Source organism: Echinops telfairi, unplaced genomic scaffold (genome assembly GCF_000313985.2).
Source record: "Echinops telfairi isolate 266 unplaced genomic scaffold, ASM31398v2 ScPeMD7_7469;HRSCAF=8507_0, whole genome shotgun sequence".
In the NCBI taxonomy this organism is placed as follows: Eukaryota; Metazoa; Chordata; class Mammalia; order Afrosoricida; family Tenrecidae; genus Echinops; species Echinops telfairi.
Genome location: NW_022111372.1, coordinates 41,405,970 through 41,422,344, shown reverse-complemented (window position 1 = coordinate 41,422,344; position 16,375 = coordinate 41,405,970). Strand labels below are relative to the sequence as shown.

Genomic DNA, 16,375 nt, shown 5'->3' with positions numbered 1-16,375 from the left:
AAAAAAAAAAAGTTTGCTTATGAAACAGTGATAGGTACATTACAAACAGTACAAATAAAAAGTGTGTAACAAAGGAGCTATAATAACAATCTATCACAGGGCCCGGCTGAGTAAGAAATTTTAAAATTCCCATATTGTCAAGACCGACTATTGATATAACAGAAACAATGCTATAGTTTTTAGGGCAGAATTGAGGGAATGGGATCGTATGCATCAAAGTGGTAGGATGGTGGAAGAGCATTAAATTCCCATCTTCCTTGGTGAGAAGTGAATTGGCACTGCCTACCATTAAAAAATGAAGACGCAGAAAACAAGCACATTATCAGAGTTCTAAGAGTTGCAAGGGGTTGCTTGGGTGTCAGGAGTGCTCTTGGTAGATGCACCCTTATAGATCACTATGATCAAAAGATGTTGAAGAAGGCAGATGAGAAATGGTAGCTCCTCTTTGGAGAAGCCTGGTCACATAGAGATTAGTCACAATGGGGGTGTACTTTACAGATATTCATGAGAAAAGGCCAATATAGGTGAATTAAGGGGTTCAAGAAACAGCAGAGAGAGGGGCCTTGGTGAGCACAGAATCTGGACCTAATAACTAATAATGAATAACTAGTAATAACTAGTAGAAACCGTAGCCAACACTGTTCAGTAGAAAAATAGCGGGAGCTGTCTATGTAATTTCTATTTTCTTTAGTTCAATAGGCCCTCTGGTGGCATAGTGGTTACAAGGCAGGCTATGACCCACAGGATCAGCAGTTCAAAATCACCACCTGCTTCTCGGAAGAAAGGGCTTTCTACTCCCGTAAAGAGTCAGTCTCAGAAACTCACAGGGGCAGTTCTACCCTGTCCTCTAGGGTCACTATGAGTTGGCATCTACTCGATGGCGGTGAGTTTGGCTTTTTAGGTAGTTCAATACTAGATTTTATTTAGCCCAATATATGCAAATCTATCATTTCAATAATGTAGCCATTATGCAAATTATGAACAAGATGTATTCTTTCTTTTTTTAAAAAATATTAAGCCTTGGCAATCCAGTGTGCAGTTTGTACTTGCAGCCCATCTTAGCTTGAACTAGCCACGTTTCAGGTGTTCATGTGTGCCAGTGGCTGCCCTAGTGGGCACTCTGACACATAGCGGACACGTAATACTAAACCCACTGATAATGTCACAGGCCCCTCTCTACCCTCCCCCACCCTCACCCCTTCTTCCAGACAAAGGAAGAGACTCTGCCCTTCCTGAATGCCAACAGGAGGAAATAAAGGAAGTCACAGGTACTCCTCAACCAGGTTCTTCCAGTCTGGTCACCAGCAGTCCCTGAGGTGCTCCTAGCAGGCTCATCTCCCCTGGCTGGCTCAGTCTCCTCTTCCCACCCCCAACATTCCAGGGAAACAGAAGGGCTCCTGGGCCCTGAAGGTGCCTTGCTCAAACCATTTCCATTGGCCAACCTGGGTCACCATCTCAAACCCTGCACAGCATTTTCAGCCCTCCTCCATATACATTCTCCTTCTATCCAGCAATATTCTTGGGCCTTATGATGGATCAGAGTTCTTCCTTTCACTCAATCACCAGACACTACTAGAACCAGGCTCAGCACAGGGCAAAGAAACCGCAGATAGTTGTCTATAAGCTCCTGCCCTCCCATTGGAGATCTGGGCTCGAGTGAGGCGACCCCCGAGGAACATGAAGCGCCAGAGGAAAAGGGCACCACCTCTGCCCACGGGGTTCCAGATAGTGAAGGACAGGCCCAACCTGAGGCAGGTAGACAGAGGGCGAGATCAAGTGGAACTGGGGCCTGCACAGAGGCACGGGCAGTGCAGGTGGCCTGCTGACGCTGTGCGTTCTTCCAGGCCATCGCCAGCCACATGCAACTCAAGTGCAAGTGCCACGGGCTGTCTGGCAGCTGCGAGGTGAAGACCTGCTGGTGGTCGCAGCCTGACTTCCGCGCCATAGGTGACTTCCTCAAGGACAAGTACGACAGCGCCTCCGAGATGGTGGTGGAGAAGCACCGCGAGTCTCGCGGCTGGGTGGAGACCCTTCGGCCACGCTACAACTATTTCAAGGTGCCCACGGAACACGACCTGGTCTACTACGAGACCTCCCCCAATTTCTGCGAGCCCAACCCCGAGACGGGCTCCTTCGGCACCCGCGACCGCACGTGCAACGTGAGCTCCCACGGCATCGACGGCTGCGACCTGCTGTGCTGCGGCCGTGGCCACAACACGCGCACCGAGAGGCGCAAGGAGAAGTGCCACTGCCTCTTCCACTGGTGCTGCTACGTCAGTTGCCAGGAGTGCGCACGCGTCTACGACGTGCACACCTGCAAGTAGGGCCCAGGCGGGCAGCCTGGGGGCCCGCAGCCCGGAGCTCCGCCCCGCGCCGGAGGGGCGAGGGTGGGGCGGGGCTGCGGGAAAGGGCGGAGTACCTGGAGGGGGTGAGGCTCTGGAAGTGAGTCTCCAGGTCGGAGGCGCTCTGGGAAGGGCGGGGATCCAGGTGGGCGTGGCCCAATTCTGGCTGGGTGGGGCTCCAGGGCTGAAGTCACTCAGCCTGAGATCTGCCTTGAACCTCAGGAAGTCCGAACTCCTGAATCCTGCAGGGCAGACTATTCCCTTGCTGTGTCCCCCGCCCCAGGAACAGACCTACTGTCTTGGAGAGGGCTCAAGGGTCTGGGAGAGGGAGACTGGGGAAGGGGGCCCGACCCCTGGGTTCAGATCCTGGCATTAGACACCCACGTTTAGTCAGGAATGAATTACTGATCCTTCCTCCCATGCCGGCACTCCCCAGCTGCCAGGTCACCGTTCTGGGCCTCATCTTTTGTGCCCTCACTCTGTAACCACCAGGAGTAATTGCTTGGGGCCCTCTAGTGTTTTTGTCTTTATGTCTCCCTACCTGCACCAAACCCAGCCTGGAGAAGTAAGCCCCAATCCCATCTAGCCCCTTCCTGCCTCCTTGCCACACGTCTCCCTCTGCCTCTCCCGCAGATCCTTCCTTGTAAGGTTAAAGAAGGTGGTTAGCTCTGAACCCTTAAAGACCACCCAGAGCCATGGGCCCAAGTCAATGGCCAGACCTGTGCCTTTGAGGTCACTTTGGGGTTAGATTCTGTGTCTCAAAGGGTTCACAGGCTACTCTGCCCATCACTGCTGCACACAGAGATCCTGAAATGGAGTGGCCTTCACCGAATAACCGGCATCCCCGCAACTCTACCCCACCCCCACCCCCACCTAGGTCCTTCCTGCCACTGAGGCTGGGTTTGACAGACCTGCCTGCCTCTGGAACTCATCCTAAAGGCCCTACCCACCCCGCACACATCTGACATGGTCTCTCCCTGGCCACCCAGGGAGTAGGAGAGGCCCCTCCCGCCACTACCCATCAGGTCCCCCTACCAGATCCCAGCCCCGCAAAGACCTCCTCCCCAGCCTCTGCCACTGTGAACGCCCCTGCCCTCCAGTTCCGGGGGGGCCCACCTCGAGGCAGGGAGGGGACAACAAGGCAGAGCGCCCTGAAAGCCCTGAAGACTGCACACCCCACCAAGACGTTCACCTCGGATTCTGCATTTTTGGGTTTAATTTTATTTCCAATGCTGCTATATCCGTCATACACTGGAGCTAGACAGACAGACAGACTTGTGTTTTTTGTTCTGTTTTGGTTTTCTTTTTTTTTGTTGTTGTTCTTTGTTTTCTTGTTGGTTTTTTTTTTCCTCCCCCTTTTCTTTCTATGAAAGAAATTATTTTAGTCATAGCTTTTGAGTTTCAAGCAATGCAAAAAAGTAAAGACAAAAAGGAGAAAGAACCCAATGAGCCTGTGGTCTGTGCTGAGTTTTTTTGGTGGGGGGTCTGCATGCTTGCTGAGAATTGAGCCACCGGTGCCGGGAGAGGGAGAAGATGCTGCTGGCCAGCTCAAGGCGGCCCTGTCCGGGGCTAACACTGGAGACCATGGGGGTGGGGGTAGGAGTCTGGGAATGCTTAGGGCAAAGGCTCTCCTGGAGCCCCATGGTGGTGGCCAGGGAGAGGGACTAGGGACCACCCAGCCAAGGAAAGGACGAAACAGCCTACTGGCCCGAGGCCTGGAGTGGGCTAAATTAGAGAGTCAGGTCAAAGTCTGCAGTGGAGCCCCGCGAGGTACTCTCTGAACACATGCATGTGAACACACTCAGAGAACACTAGGCAGAACTTGTGTCAACAGACAGACAGCACAGGGCTTACTTAGGCCTCACTGCTCATCTGACAACCAGCCGCCCAATGTCCCAGTAGGCCTGATGTTCTCTGGGCTCCAGGGAGTGGTGCTCCCATGGGTGTCCAGGAGCACGATTGACCGGAAATGAGTTAGTTGCTCAACACATGCTCCTTGAAGCAGAGGTCCCACCTTGGAGCTGGGAAACCAGCGGGCCCTTCCTCTTGGGCCTGGTCCAGATAAGAAGTATAGAATTGAGCCACTGAAATCAAACTTACAGGCCACAAAGGTCACCCCAATCCTGGTCTACTATAGGACAGGGGGCCCACTAAGCAGGGTCAAGCAGAGTGGGGCCAGGGCAGAGCTTGGGGGCGGGGACACAGCACGCTGATGGTCTCCAATGATAACATCAACTGAGTCTAGACACCACACATGGACTGGTCTCTAGGAACCTTGGACCACTTGTGGGCAGAAATGAGTCTGCCTATGGAGAGCACCCCCACCTGCAGCTTCAAGCAGCCTGGGGACCTTAGTAGGGTCATGTAGGGAGCAGAGCTTGCTGCTGCTGGCCTGAGCCCCTCAGGTAGACCCTTCTGCTGCTGTCACACAGGGTACGGAAGGCCTCATGACTTAGAATGCACAGAGCCCAGGGCCTCTCCCAAAGCCACCACACACACACACCCTCATTCTACAAGGTAGGTAGAGGCCCTCTGCACGGATGAGGGAGGCACTGGGAACAGCAGAGACAGGCCTCAGTGGGAAAGAAGGGGGGCCATGAATGGACCATGTCCAGGCAAGGCTGAGGCAGGACACAGGCCTTCCCCAAACAGGACGAGTAACTCTTAGTGTCTGGGTGGGAGGGTCCCCACAGAGAGTCAAGGGCATGCATGTCTCCTGTGGGAATCGGCGCAGCCTCTGGAATGGCCCCGGAGTCTCAGACGTGAGGCCAGGATCTCAATTGCACCCACCTTGCAAGCCTCCTCCCGGCAATCAAACACCAGGAGAAAATGGAGACTCTGGCGGCCCTGACTGCATTGGCCGAGCCCTTCTGACACAGCCCAGACAGCACCAAGGTGCTCCTCATCCAGCTCACTGACTCACCTCTGCCCTGGCCTGGCCTCGGCCTGCACCCAGCACCTTAAGAAGGGCAAGGGAAAGGAGGAGAGGGAGAGGCAGCAGGCAGTCATCTGCCGGCTTTTCATGCCTCAGGTTAGGAGTGAGGAGAGAGGGGCCTGTGTTCACTGACCTTCCCATGCACAGGGTACCAATCAGGGGTAGCTCCGAGGACCCAACCATCCCTCCAGGAATGAGCCCGGGGGTCTGTGGAGAAGGCCTGAGAAAGCCACCTTGAGCCAGCAAGTTCCACAGGAGCCTCCAGGCTCCTGCTGCTCCCTCAGCCCAGTCCTAGTGACATACGGGCTGCCTCCCATACCTGAAATCCCACAGGCATCCCCCGAACTTCGTGTGTCCTCACCACATACCGCACACACGCGCGCGGGTCGCTGGACCTGGGCCTCGGCCAGCTCCCAGTTCTGAGTCTGCCCGATGCTCATCATCCCTCTCTCCACACTGGCCAGGGCCTCCCAACATGCAGGCCGAGGGGAGCCCTTCAAAGGGCTGTGGCTAGCTGGGCAGAGGTCACGTGGTGGGGCTGGGGGCTGGGGGAGAGCCTGAAGGCATCGAGGAACTAGTAGGGTGGGCTCAAGAGCGGTAGGTGGGAGGGAGCCAGGGGACATAGAGGCTGGCTGAACGACTCCAGAGGGATGGGGCCTACAGTGCTCTCTGGGTCTTGCTCACTAGCTCTACCAGCTTGTGCTTCACCTTGGAGAGGGGGGACAGGTGGGGCCCAGCCTGGAAGCGGTCCATGCTACGACAGGGCAGTGACAGGGAGCAGGGACATGAGCGAAGGAATCATCCGCGTGCATCATGCTTCAGGACTGAGCAAGCCAAGACCAGGCACAGGATCCCCCACACCTGCCTTCCTGGGCACCAGGTCATCATTCCCCATGCTCCCGAGCTCCTGCACCCAGCCCATTCCAGGCCAGGTCACCACTGCTAGTCCCCACCCTGCAGGCTGGCTTCCCACAGTTCTGAAGAATTCCCAGGTAGAACCTAGTTCTTCAGAGCCGCTGGGGGTCAGCTGGCGTGACTGGCTGCGGTGACGCACTATAAAGAGGGAAGCAGTGATTAAGTGCTGGAGAGCAACGACCCAGGACAGAGTTGAGGCACCCGTTCTCCCGCCATAGCGAGTGAGTCACCCAAGGGTCGGGTGGGGTAAACGCACGGACTCCTAGTCTTGGGGTCCTGGCAGCTTGGGTCTGTTCAGCCTGCCAGGAGTCCTGCGCATGCAGCTAGGAGGCCGGGCCTGGAGGTCCTGCAGCCTCAGGAGGGGGTACAACCTGGAGAGGGGCACCTGCCACGGGGGCCGGCCGACTGAAGCCTGTCAGATGGGCACAGACATGGAACTCTGAGTCAGGGCCCTGGTAGGAGTCGCCCTAATTGGCACCTGCTGGTGCCCAGGTGCCGGCTCCAGAGATGAAAGGGGCCGGGTGGGGGCGGGTAGGGCCACAGGGAAGCCAGGGACAGAAGGCAGAAAGGAAAGTGGGCTGGGTGTCCCTTGAGACGGGAGCAGAACCCAGGCACACGGGCCATTTGGGGGCACTTATAGGGACCAAAGGCATAGACTATGACTGGCCTTGTCTACCTCAAAAGCCTCAAAGCCAAGGGTTCTCAACGTGGGGGTCGTGACCCCCTGGGGGGTGTCAAACGACCCTTTCACAGGGGTCACTCGATTCCTAACAGTAGCAAAATGACAGTGATGAAGTAGCAATGAAATAATGTTATGGTTGGGGGGTCACCACCACATGAGGAACTGTATGAAAGGATCTCTGCATTAGGAAAGTGGAGAACCACTGCTCAAAGACCTCTAAGCCCAGGACTGGGAGTCCCAGTTGTGCAGACTCTGGACCCAGAGAGGGAAAGGCACCCAACTGAAGACACACAGCATATCAGGGACCCAGGCTGGGTCTAGCCAGTCTCTATCTTCTGGGTACAGGGCCCTTGACCACCGTGAGGCAACAGGCAGGCCCCTGCTGGCCCACCTGGCCCACCTGGCCCATGAGGACCACCATCACCGCACCAGGGCAGGAACCAGGACAGAAACATGTAGTCAGGGAGGTCACAGCAAGGGCAGAGCCCACTAGTCAAGGCTAGGGTATGCCCAGAGAAAGGTACAGTCAACTCATTGCTGGCAACCCCTCCCTTCTCTGGGCCCCAGTTCCCCTTCTGTCAGAGGGTCATTCCAGCACCTCCCTGCACCTGACTTTTGCTGACTTAGGATGTTCTATTTGGAGCTCCGCAGGCAAGGGGTCAGCATCTCCCCCAGGAACTGAGGCAAGGGGACAAGGCTTCACACAGAGGGAGGACAGTCCTGCAGGGAACCAGGAAGGCCCCTCAGAAGCCCCCTCTCCCTGGAAGTTTACAGCCCCTCCCCACCCCCACCCTGAAAAGGAAGGAAATGGGCCTGGTGGGCCTGTTCACAGGTAGTTGAGACAGGAGAGGCATAACCATATAAAAGGCCCGGACATGGGCCTCCCCCTCCTCAGGGCTCCCCTCTGCCACTGCCCCTCCACCTTCTCACACTCTCAGGCTGCAGCTTTGAAGTAGTGAAGGGGTGTGGCCAGCCCCCTGGGGTCCCACCCTCCTCCCCTCCCTCCTCATCTCAGCCCTCTCCTGCCCCCTCTCTCTGTGATGCCCTCCCCCCACACCCCCTTTCTGGATGTCCTCGGAGGTCTTGGCTGCCTTCCTTCAGGGGATGTCCAAAGGTGGCTGGCGCAGGGCCAGTGCCAGGTCCCCATGCCTGACAGTGAGAAGACCACCCCACTGGGCAGCTGACTCTGCTCTTCTTGTGGTGACCGAGGGAGAGGCGTTCAACAACTCTCACTGCTGTGCCATGAAACCCATTCTAACTCCCAGCGACCCTCTGAGCCAGTGGTTTCTCAACCTTCCTCCTGCGGCCACCTTTAATGCAGTTCCTCATGTGGTGGTGGCCCTCCAGCCCTAAAATTTATTTTCCTTGCTACTTCGTCACTATCACTTTGCTACTGTTATGAATCGGGCGACCCCTGTGAAAGGGTTGTTCAACCCCCAAAGGGGTCACAACCCACAGGTTGAGAACCGCTGCTCTAGGCCAGGGCAAAACTGGCCCTGTGGGTTCCCAAGACTGAGACTCTTTGCAGGAGTAGAAAGCCCCATCTTTCTCCCAAAGAGCAGCTGGTGGTTTTGAACAGCTGACTTGACCACCAGGGTGTCCTAGGTAGGCAAGGTCTATCCATCCAGTGGCCTAGGGAAAGGCCTCACTTACCCCTTTGGCCCACGTTGGCTTTCTTAGGGAGAAAGGTGCCTGCCTGCAAAGTCTGATAACCCGGGGATGCCCAGTCTCCAGGGCGGGGCAGGCCCTTCAGAAGCAGCAGGGGCCCGGAACTGGGCAAGGCCTCCAACATCCCCAACATCTCCACCCCCTCTGCCACCTCCCTGTGGTCAGCACCACTGCCCTCCCCCTTGGTGACGTGGTGGAGCTGGCAGGCCCTGCTCTTGTGGGGTCCCCCCACCTGTCTGTCCCACGACGGAGGGAGCCAACACAGCCGGCCCAGGAGAAGCCAAAACTGCAGCCTCAGACTGCACAGAAGAGGGGCTTCTTGGGGAGGTGACCTTCTAGAAGCTTACTGTTGAGAAAGAGGGCAAAAGTCTTGCAGGGCTCTGAGGAGGGGGAGAAGCTCAGCTATGGGGATGCCAAACCTATAGGTCTTAGTGATTGCCACCACTGCCTTGTGAACACAGGAATGCTACTGGAGGCTCAGCACTGCCATACTCTGTCCATGTAGCCTTCGGCCAATCCTCTGCTCTCTGGCCTTCTATGAGGAATCAACATGTCTACTGTCACCCTCGAATGAAGTTCATGGACTTGAAGATACTTTGTGATTGGGAGGCTCTGGGTTTGTGGGACCAAAATCGTGTCAGGGGCTGAATCCTGAGAGGCCCATCCCAGCCCTCAGCTTGGTCATCTGGCCCGTAGTCCCATACCCAGAGTGGCCCTGTGGGCACCCTTCCTCAGGTCTGCCTGGCAGACATTTGAACCCAGTGCCTTCTACCCTTCCACGGTTGATAGAATCTGTGAGGAATAATAGTCATTAGCATGTCCCAGACCTGGAGCTCAGAACCCGGTATTATTATGCCAGCAGGCCAAGACGAAATGGGCCCTGGCGCAGCTTGGCAGGACAGGGCTTCAGGGTTTTGCCAGTTACTGGGCAGTCTACTTCAGGGACAAGACCAGAGCTGCAAAGCCACAAGCGGACGGACATCTACTTAGCAACCAGAGAAGAGCCAGGCAGTACAGAACCCACCTCTGACCTCCAGCAGGCTCTCCCCTGCCCACCACACCTCTACCTTAGCCCACTTCTTCCTGTCCTCACCACAAGGTGCCTTAGAAAGAGGGCGGACAATGGAGGGGTCACTCCAGGGACCAAGGGAGTTTTGAGGGAGGGCGGTCCATCCACCCGGAATGCATCCACAGGCAACAACTCAGGGCAATGATTCCAGCATCTCTCCAGGGACACGGGCCTGGTCTGGGGTCTGGGTGGGGATCGCCCATTGCCCTGGAATTCCAGGGAGGTCCTGGAGTTTGGCCTGATGGGCTGAGTGGGTGCCCCTACTGGCCTCATTGTTCCTGGCTCTCTGAGGCTGCTGTGCCCACGCCACCTGGCTGTGGTCCCTGAAGAGTCCTCACACACAGCTCCTCAAAGCCTTCCTCTGCCCACCTTGCTGCCCATGTGCCCCCTGAAGCCCTCTCCAGAGGCAGGCTCTGAGGAGGGGCTGTGTCAGAGTGGAAACACCTGCCCCCTCCCTGCCTCTCCAGCCCTGCATAGCCTGGACTGTCTGTGCAGGCTGCATGAGAGCCTGGCTCACACGGCACATGCCCTCCCAGGTCCACTGCCAAGGCATAGAGAGATTAGAACCTCCCGCTCTTCCTGCCAGAGGGTCAGCTGCCTAGCCTTCTTGTTCAGACAGACAACCAACGGAGCCCCACTGAATGTACCTTCTCTCCCATGTGAGTCCCTGAGGGCAGAGACCAGGAGGAGGAGCACCTCTTTCCCCGTTTCCTCTCCTCCCCTTTTCCACTCCAGAATTGGGGGAGGCTCTGTACTCCCACTCCAGCCAGGGGACTTAGACCTAGGGAGATGGGAGATGGCCCTTTTTCTACCTTCAGGATCAACTACCCTAAAACACTCATTCAGGAGGGCTTCCTGGAGGAGGTGAGTATAGAGGCACTATTTCTATTCCATTGCTCTGACTTCCTCTGACCTGACTGGATGCTCAGGGCTTCTCTAATTCTGAGGCTAGACCCCTGTAGCGGCTCCAGCCTTCAGGGTGCTCCCATGGGGAAGCCCTGGGGAGGACAAGCCTGGGAGTGCCTGGCAGCTGGGACAGGAGTTAGTCAGAAGGTGCTAATTGCTATTTAGCTCCAGGCTGGCTCCTTGCTCAGTCTTTTTTTCCTGGTCTTTTTTTTTTTCTCTCTCTGAGCCTCTAGAGCACATGGTAAACAGTCATTTGGCTCTCGGGGCCCTGCAAATTGGTGTTTATGGTGCGAAGATTCAGTCCAGCCAAACCCAGGCTGGGGTAGAGGGCACACCCTCCTGGCCCCAGTGGGTCACAACTCTGAGGGGAGCCAGTCTCCAGGAGGAGGCTGATCCTGCAGAGGCAGCCCCTGATCTGAAGCAAGCAGCATGCTGGGCTGGGCCAAATTTGTGAAAACCTGATGGCGGATGGAGGCCAGGTAGAACAGGTGGTCATGGGGTCTGGGGAGCTAGCTGGTTACAGTTAATCCACAAAAAATTTCTGGGGAAAGGGGAGGCTCCTCAGGCAGGGAACAATCTCAGTTTCAGGAAAGCTCTGAAGACGCCTCCATGCCCCCCAGCCCCTTCTCCCCACAGAAGGGACTGAAGCTCCCGGCCTTGGAGGAGAGCTTGGCGGGCAATGCTTCTCCAAGCCGGCTGATCCCAGATGTCAGGAGCTCCTGGGCACACACTCTCCTAACCCCAGGGGCCCTCTGCAAAATCCAAGCAGGACTGTGGGGAAACCCGGGCTTTACAGTCTGAGTGACTGGTGGAATTCCTGAGGAGTGAACGGCAGGCGAGGGCAAGGGGAATTCCCGGTCTCCCCTCACCTGACAGTCAGGGCCTGGGGTGAAGCACACGGGCCTATGCAGAATCTCAGCACAGCTCAGCAGCCCTCCACGCCCTGCCTCTCAAGCTCTGCACCACTACCTGAAGTACAGGAGGGTTTGTCACCAGGATCACGTCTGCTTTGGCCCAGCCCAGACTGTCAGGTTGGCCGCTCCATCTCTGACGTGAGGATGAGATGTCCTGGCACCACGGCTTAGGTAGATCCTTAGAAACTCGGCCTGCATCTGCCCAGCCCAGCCAGACCTGCAGCCAGTGGAAGGGCAAGACCAGGCGCTCTGGGGAAGGCTGTGTGGTATCTGGAGTTTGGAAGGAGACGTGCAGAAGGAGCAGGTTTCTCTGAGTGTTTTGTTTTGTTTTGTTTCATGTGCCCAATCCTGGAGCAGACCTAGCCTGCGGAGAATGTGGGTCAGGGCAGCCTACCCTATCACACACACAATCCGAAGCCCCACCCCTCCTAGACTTAAAAACCTTGGATGACTCCCTGGTGCCCACCATTTGACATGTCAAAGTCCAGCCAGTGTCCCTCACAATCTAGCCTGAAAGGGAGTCTAGATCAGAGATAGGGGCTAACTACCTGAGGACACACAACAAGTCGGGGCAGAGTCTGAACAGAAGAGGCTTCATCTCGTACCTCCCTCATACCTCCTCTTGTTCAGCCTTGCCTTCATTCATTCTATCCCATCCCTCCTGTCTCCTAACACCCCAACCTCAACCACAAGCTTCTCAGCACCACACTGCCCCAGACCAGCCCATATCTTGGATTCCACCTCTCCTAGACCCCGGTGTGTAACCATCAGTGGCTCCCACTGGGCCCAAGATGAACTCCTCCTTGGCCTGGCCTGGCCTGCCCTGCCTACAATCAAGAGACCATCACTGGGGGCCTTGTTACTCATGGGATCCAGGTGCATGGATATCTTCGCTGGTGCCTTGCCCTCTGCCTGTCTCCAGGGGTTTCAGCTAGGAGTCCTGCTTGGCTCTGCCCACACCACTTCTCTCCACCTTTAGCTCCAACCACATCCCAGCTTTCCACCAAGACAGACTCCTACCCAGTGTCACTTTCAGGCCAGCCTACTGTTGAGCCCAACAAGATGCCCTTCCAGAACAGCCGTGGTTTAAGCTGATCCCAGGTTCTGGGGGTGGAATGGGGCAAGGGGTCGTGTGTGTGTGTGTGTGTGTGTGTGTGTGTGTGTGTCAAGGGGGCTGTAGAGGGGTGGCAGTGAATGGCTCTGTGTGTGTGTGTGTCAAGGGGGCAGGGGGGTGGGGAATCCAGATCCTGCATTTAGGCCATGGGACCCTCAACATCATGCCACATGGGACAGGCCACCACCATTCTGAGTTGTACCTTAAGCTAGCTGATTCACAGGAAGGAGGAGGATGTGACCCTAGTCTATGTCCTCTCCCAATAAAGGACAACCTGGCCCCTAGAACAGCCCCAAGGGCATGGCAGGCACAGGCTAGCACATACCAGGGGCCTTTCTGAGGCTGCCCCATAGCCGGAGGCTTGAGTTTGCCATATCAGCCTTTGGTTTTCAGGCAGGGGGAGGGAGCGGGCCTGCCACTGAACCACTCGCTCCAGACTCGGCTCACAGCACAGCGTCTGTCTTCTGGCTCCAGCTCTGCCCCTCATTCCATTGTCGGCAAGTGGTTTTTCCCTTTCTCTTTTTTTTAGGTTTTTCTCGCCTGTTAATGAGTGATAATTTCTCTCTAGGATCAGAAGCAACCACAAAGTGCTGGCTGTGGCCAGGCTTCCTCAGGCTCTCCGTCTCACCTGCTCAGCACCCCCACCCCACCCACCCCCATGCCCATGGCTCCGGCTGTGGGCTCCCGGGCCTGGACCGCAGCCGCCCGCCTTAATTGGATGCCCAGGCTCAGGGCAGGCGGCCAGCCTGCAGCAGCGGTGCAACACTCAATTATCTTCTCCCTCGGTTGAGGGCCGAACAAGGCTCCCTTTTGTCCAGGGTGAGCACCTTCCTGTGCGGCCTCTGAACCGACGGCTCTTCCTCCACCTTGCTCTCTTTCTCCCCCTATCTCCATCATGCCAGCCAGATCAGGGGAGCACCGCTCCACCCTGGGGGGCTGATGTGTACAAGCGCAACACACAGCCTTTGAAGCTCAGCTGCAGACCCCGACACCCCTTCCCAGGGTCACCACCCCAACCCTCAAAACAGGTGGTGGGTGAGTGGGAGAAGTCTCCCACCCTTCCAAGGTAGGGCCGCACCAGGTGTGGGTGCCCAGCTGGGCCTGCAGGTGGGGGCAGGATGCACTTGGCCTGGGAGCTGGCTCAGCTGGGAGTCAGTCTCCTGCGCTTGGGGCAGGTGGTTGTCTTGTCTTCCGCACTGAATCTGCCCTGCCCTGCCCTGCCCTGCAGTGGTGGTGGGACTGTGGGAACCAGAGGCAACACTACCTCAGTGAGACCAGGGAGGGCAGGCCGCTCATTTGGAGACAGACCCACAGCGCCAGACCCACTGTCAGCATCAAGGTCGGCATCAGGAACCTGCGTGCTCCCCTTGACCGGGGGCAGAGACACTGGGGCGGGGGTGCACACAGGCGCTGGGGTCACTGCTTCCTTCAGCTGGGCTTTTTAATTAACCTTGTCCGCTCTCAAGGGCCCCAATTAAGTAGAGAATGTGATGGCAGAGTGGGGTCAGGCAGCGGGGGCAAGCTGTAATTAACGTGCGGGATCCCAGCCACAGAGGCAGGGCCTGGGCGGGAGCGCCCTCGCCTGACCGATCACCTGCCCAGCCTGTGCGCTCCGGGCCGGCCCCGCTCTCTTCTTCACGCGGTGGTGTTTATGGAGCAGAGCAGGTAGGGTCGTCTCTCAGGGGTCCACCGCCGAGGGATGGCATGTCCCCGGCGGCCACTTAAAGGGGGCGGGGGGGGGGGGGGCGGTGCTACTGAGCAGTTTCTATTCGCCAGCTGCGAGAGATCAGTCAGCAAGTCCAAACGAACGCAATCAAGTTTGAGAGCCTCCATGGGTCAAGGCAAGCCGACGGTGTGATCTTGCTCTGCTGCGTGTAGAAAGAAGAAACTGAAAAAGGAAAAACATTTTTTTTTTACTCTGAGCACCAACTACCCTCCGGGAAAGCAAGAAAGGTATGATTGTAGTTTTCATGTAGGTCCATAATGCGTTAAGTAAAAGATTAACGAGCTTAACCTAGATCGTTTTGTTTTTTTTTTTAGCTGAAATGAAGATAAAGTTATCTAAAAGATGTCAGAGGTATGGACTGGGGCGTAGTTTCCATGCTTGTCAGCAGTGCTGTTTTCCATAGACAGGTCTCTAGTGCCAAGCCCCTGCTATACACACCAAACAGATGTGAAAGGCTTTCAGCTGCAAGGGAAGATCTGGGCGGTGGGGGGAGTGCTTGAGAGCTAGAGAGAAGCGGGAGAGCTCTTGGGTAGACTTGGAAGAGCAGGCCCCTCCAGAAAGCAAGATGAAGCAAGGGTGGGAGAGGGGTCTGGAAGGGATCCGGCCAGCACAAAGGTCCAGTGGCACGAGCTCTGAGGGTTGATGAAGATGCAATGGCACAGCTGGAGCCAGTAAGTAAGAAGGGGCAAACTGGACCCACTGGCGAAGAGCTCCCAGCGTCCCTACGGTGGGTGGTACACAAGGGTTTCCCAGTAGGGCACTTACCAGAGCCTGTGTTAGGTCTAGGGACACCAAAATGCCCCCACCTCCTCGCCAGGCTCTATCTGATCCCTTCCCACTGCAATCTGTGGCTGTCCACATGTGCCCAGGTGACTTGTGAGGGGCCTGAGCGTGGTGCAGGTGGGGGCCTGGGGAGGCACGTGCACCCAGCCCCACCCTGAAGCCCAGCCCCGCAGCTGCTCGTCTTTCTTCAGGACAGTTTTGCAATAACTCTGATGCAGAACTGACATTCTCCACACCTGGCTTCCTCCCAGACACAGGAAAGGGGGGGAGCCGGGGGGCTGAGGCATCTCCTCTCAAAAGGAAACTCCAGGGCCGGCATGAATCCTCTGCCCCTGCCAGCACCGAGTGCTCCAAAGGCTGATTGCCAGGGGAAAGTGGGTCACTGCTACTCCTTGATGCAGCTCCACTGCAGTGGGCACACCTGGTCTGCTGCCACAGCGGAATTCAGATCCTCTACTGGGGGGCCAGAGGACAAGGGTATGCCCAGGGGGGTCAGGTCTGAGCCAGGCGGGGACAGAGAAGGACTCCTGGAGCCAGGGTCAATCATGATGGGGAGGGCCAGGGCCACATAGACATGAGGAGACATCAAGCACAGGGAGATGGAGAGCGGTGTCTGGGCCCATCAGCCCTCGGGCACAGAGTGCAGGCGTAGATGTGTGGACTAGTTATCGCAGCCGCTGTGTGACAAAGCAGGCAGCTCAAAGCAGCAGAGTGGTGGTCTCTCCCAGCTCTGGAGGCCACATGCCCCAAATCAAGGTGTCACCCACACTCCTTCCAGAAGCCCTTCAGCTTGTGGTGGCATTCCTGGGCTCGAGGTCACGTGCCTCCATCTTTTTCCGGCCTTCATCTTTTCTGTCTCTTCTAAGAACATGTGTTATGGAATTTAGGGCCCACCTCAATCCATCTAAGACAGTCTCATCTCTGAGCTCCTTCGCTAAGAACACCTGCAATGTGCTTTCAGCAGCTGCACGCCTGAGCCATTCTGGTGGGTTGTAGACCCCTGCTGGCCTCCCAGCCCTCAGCTTCTCCCGGAACACCCAGCTGTACCCCAAGAGTCTTTCAAGGGCCCACAGCTACAGGAGCTCCTACTGACCCTCAAATTGCAGCCAAGACTTATCTGCTGACCTCCACAGCTTCCGGCCTCTCCCACTTCTCCACCTGAGACCTGTATTCCACCCAGGCTGGCCTCATTATGCAAGATCCCTCCCATTTACCTACTACCCCCCGCCCCCCAGACATACCCTGCCCGCCCTTCTTTAAGGCAGCAGTTCTTAATCTGTGGGTCAAGACCCCTTTGGGGGTTGAACTACCCTTTCACAGG

General features: G+C 56.7%; 1 protein-coding gene across 1 annotated transcript in view; it reads left to right on the top strand.

The window, feature by feature from the left end:
• WNT3A (Wnt family member 3A) overlaps window positions 1-2,324 on the top strand; it is a 71,422-nt gene extending 69,098 nt beyond the window's left edge. The window contains exon 4 of the mRNA XM_004696879.2: window positions 1,845-2,324. Within this exon, the coding sequence (XP_004696936.1) occupies window positions 1,845-2,324 (480 nt within the window). The remainder of the gene's footprint in view (window positions 1-1,844) is intronic.
• The last annotated feature ends 14,051 nt before the right edge of the window (window positions 2,325-16,375 follow it).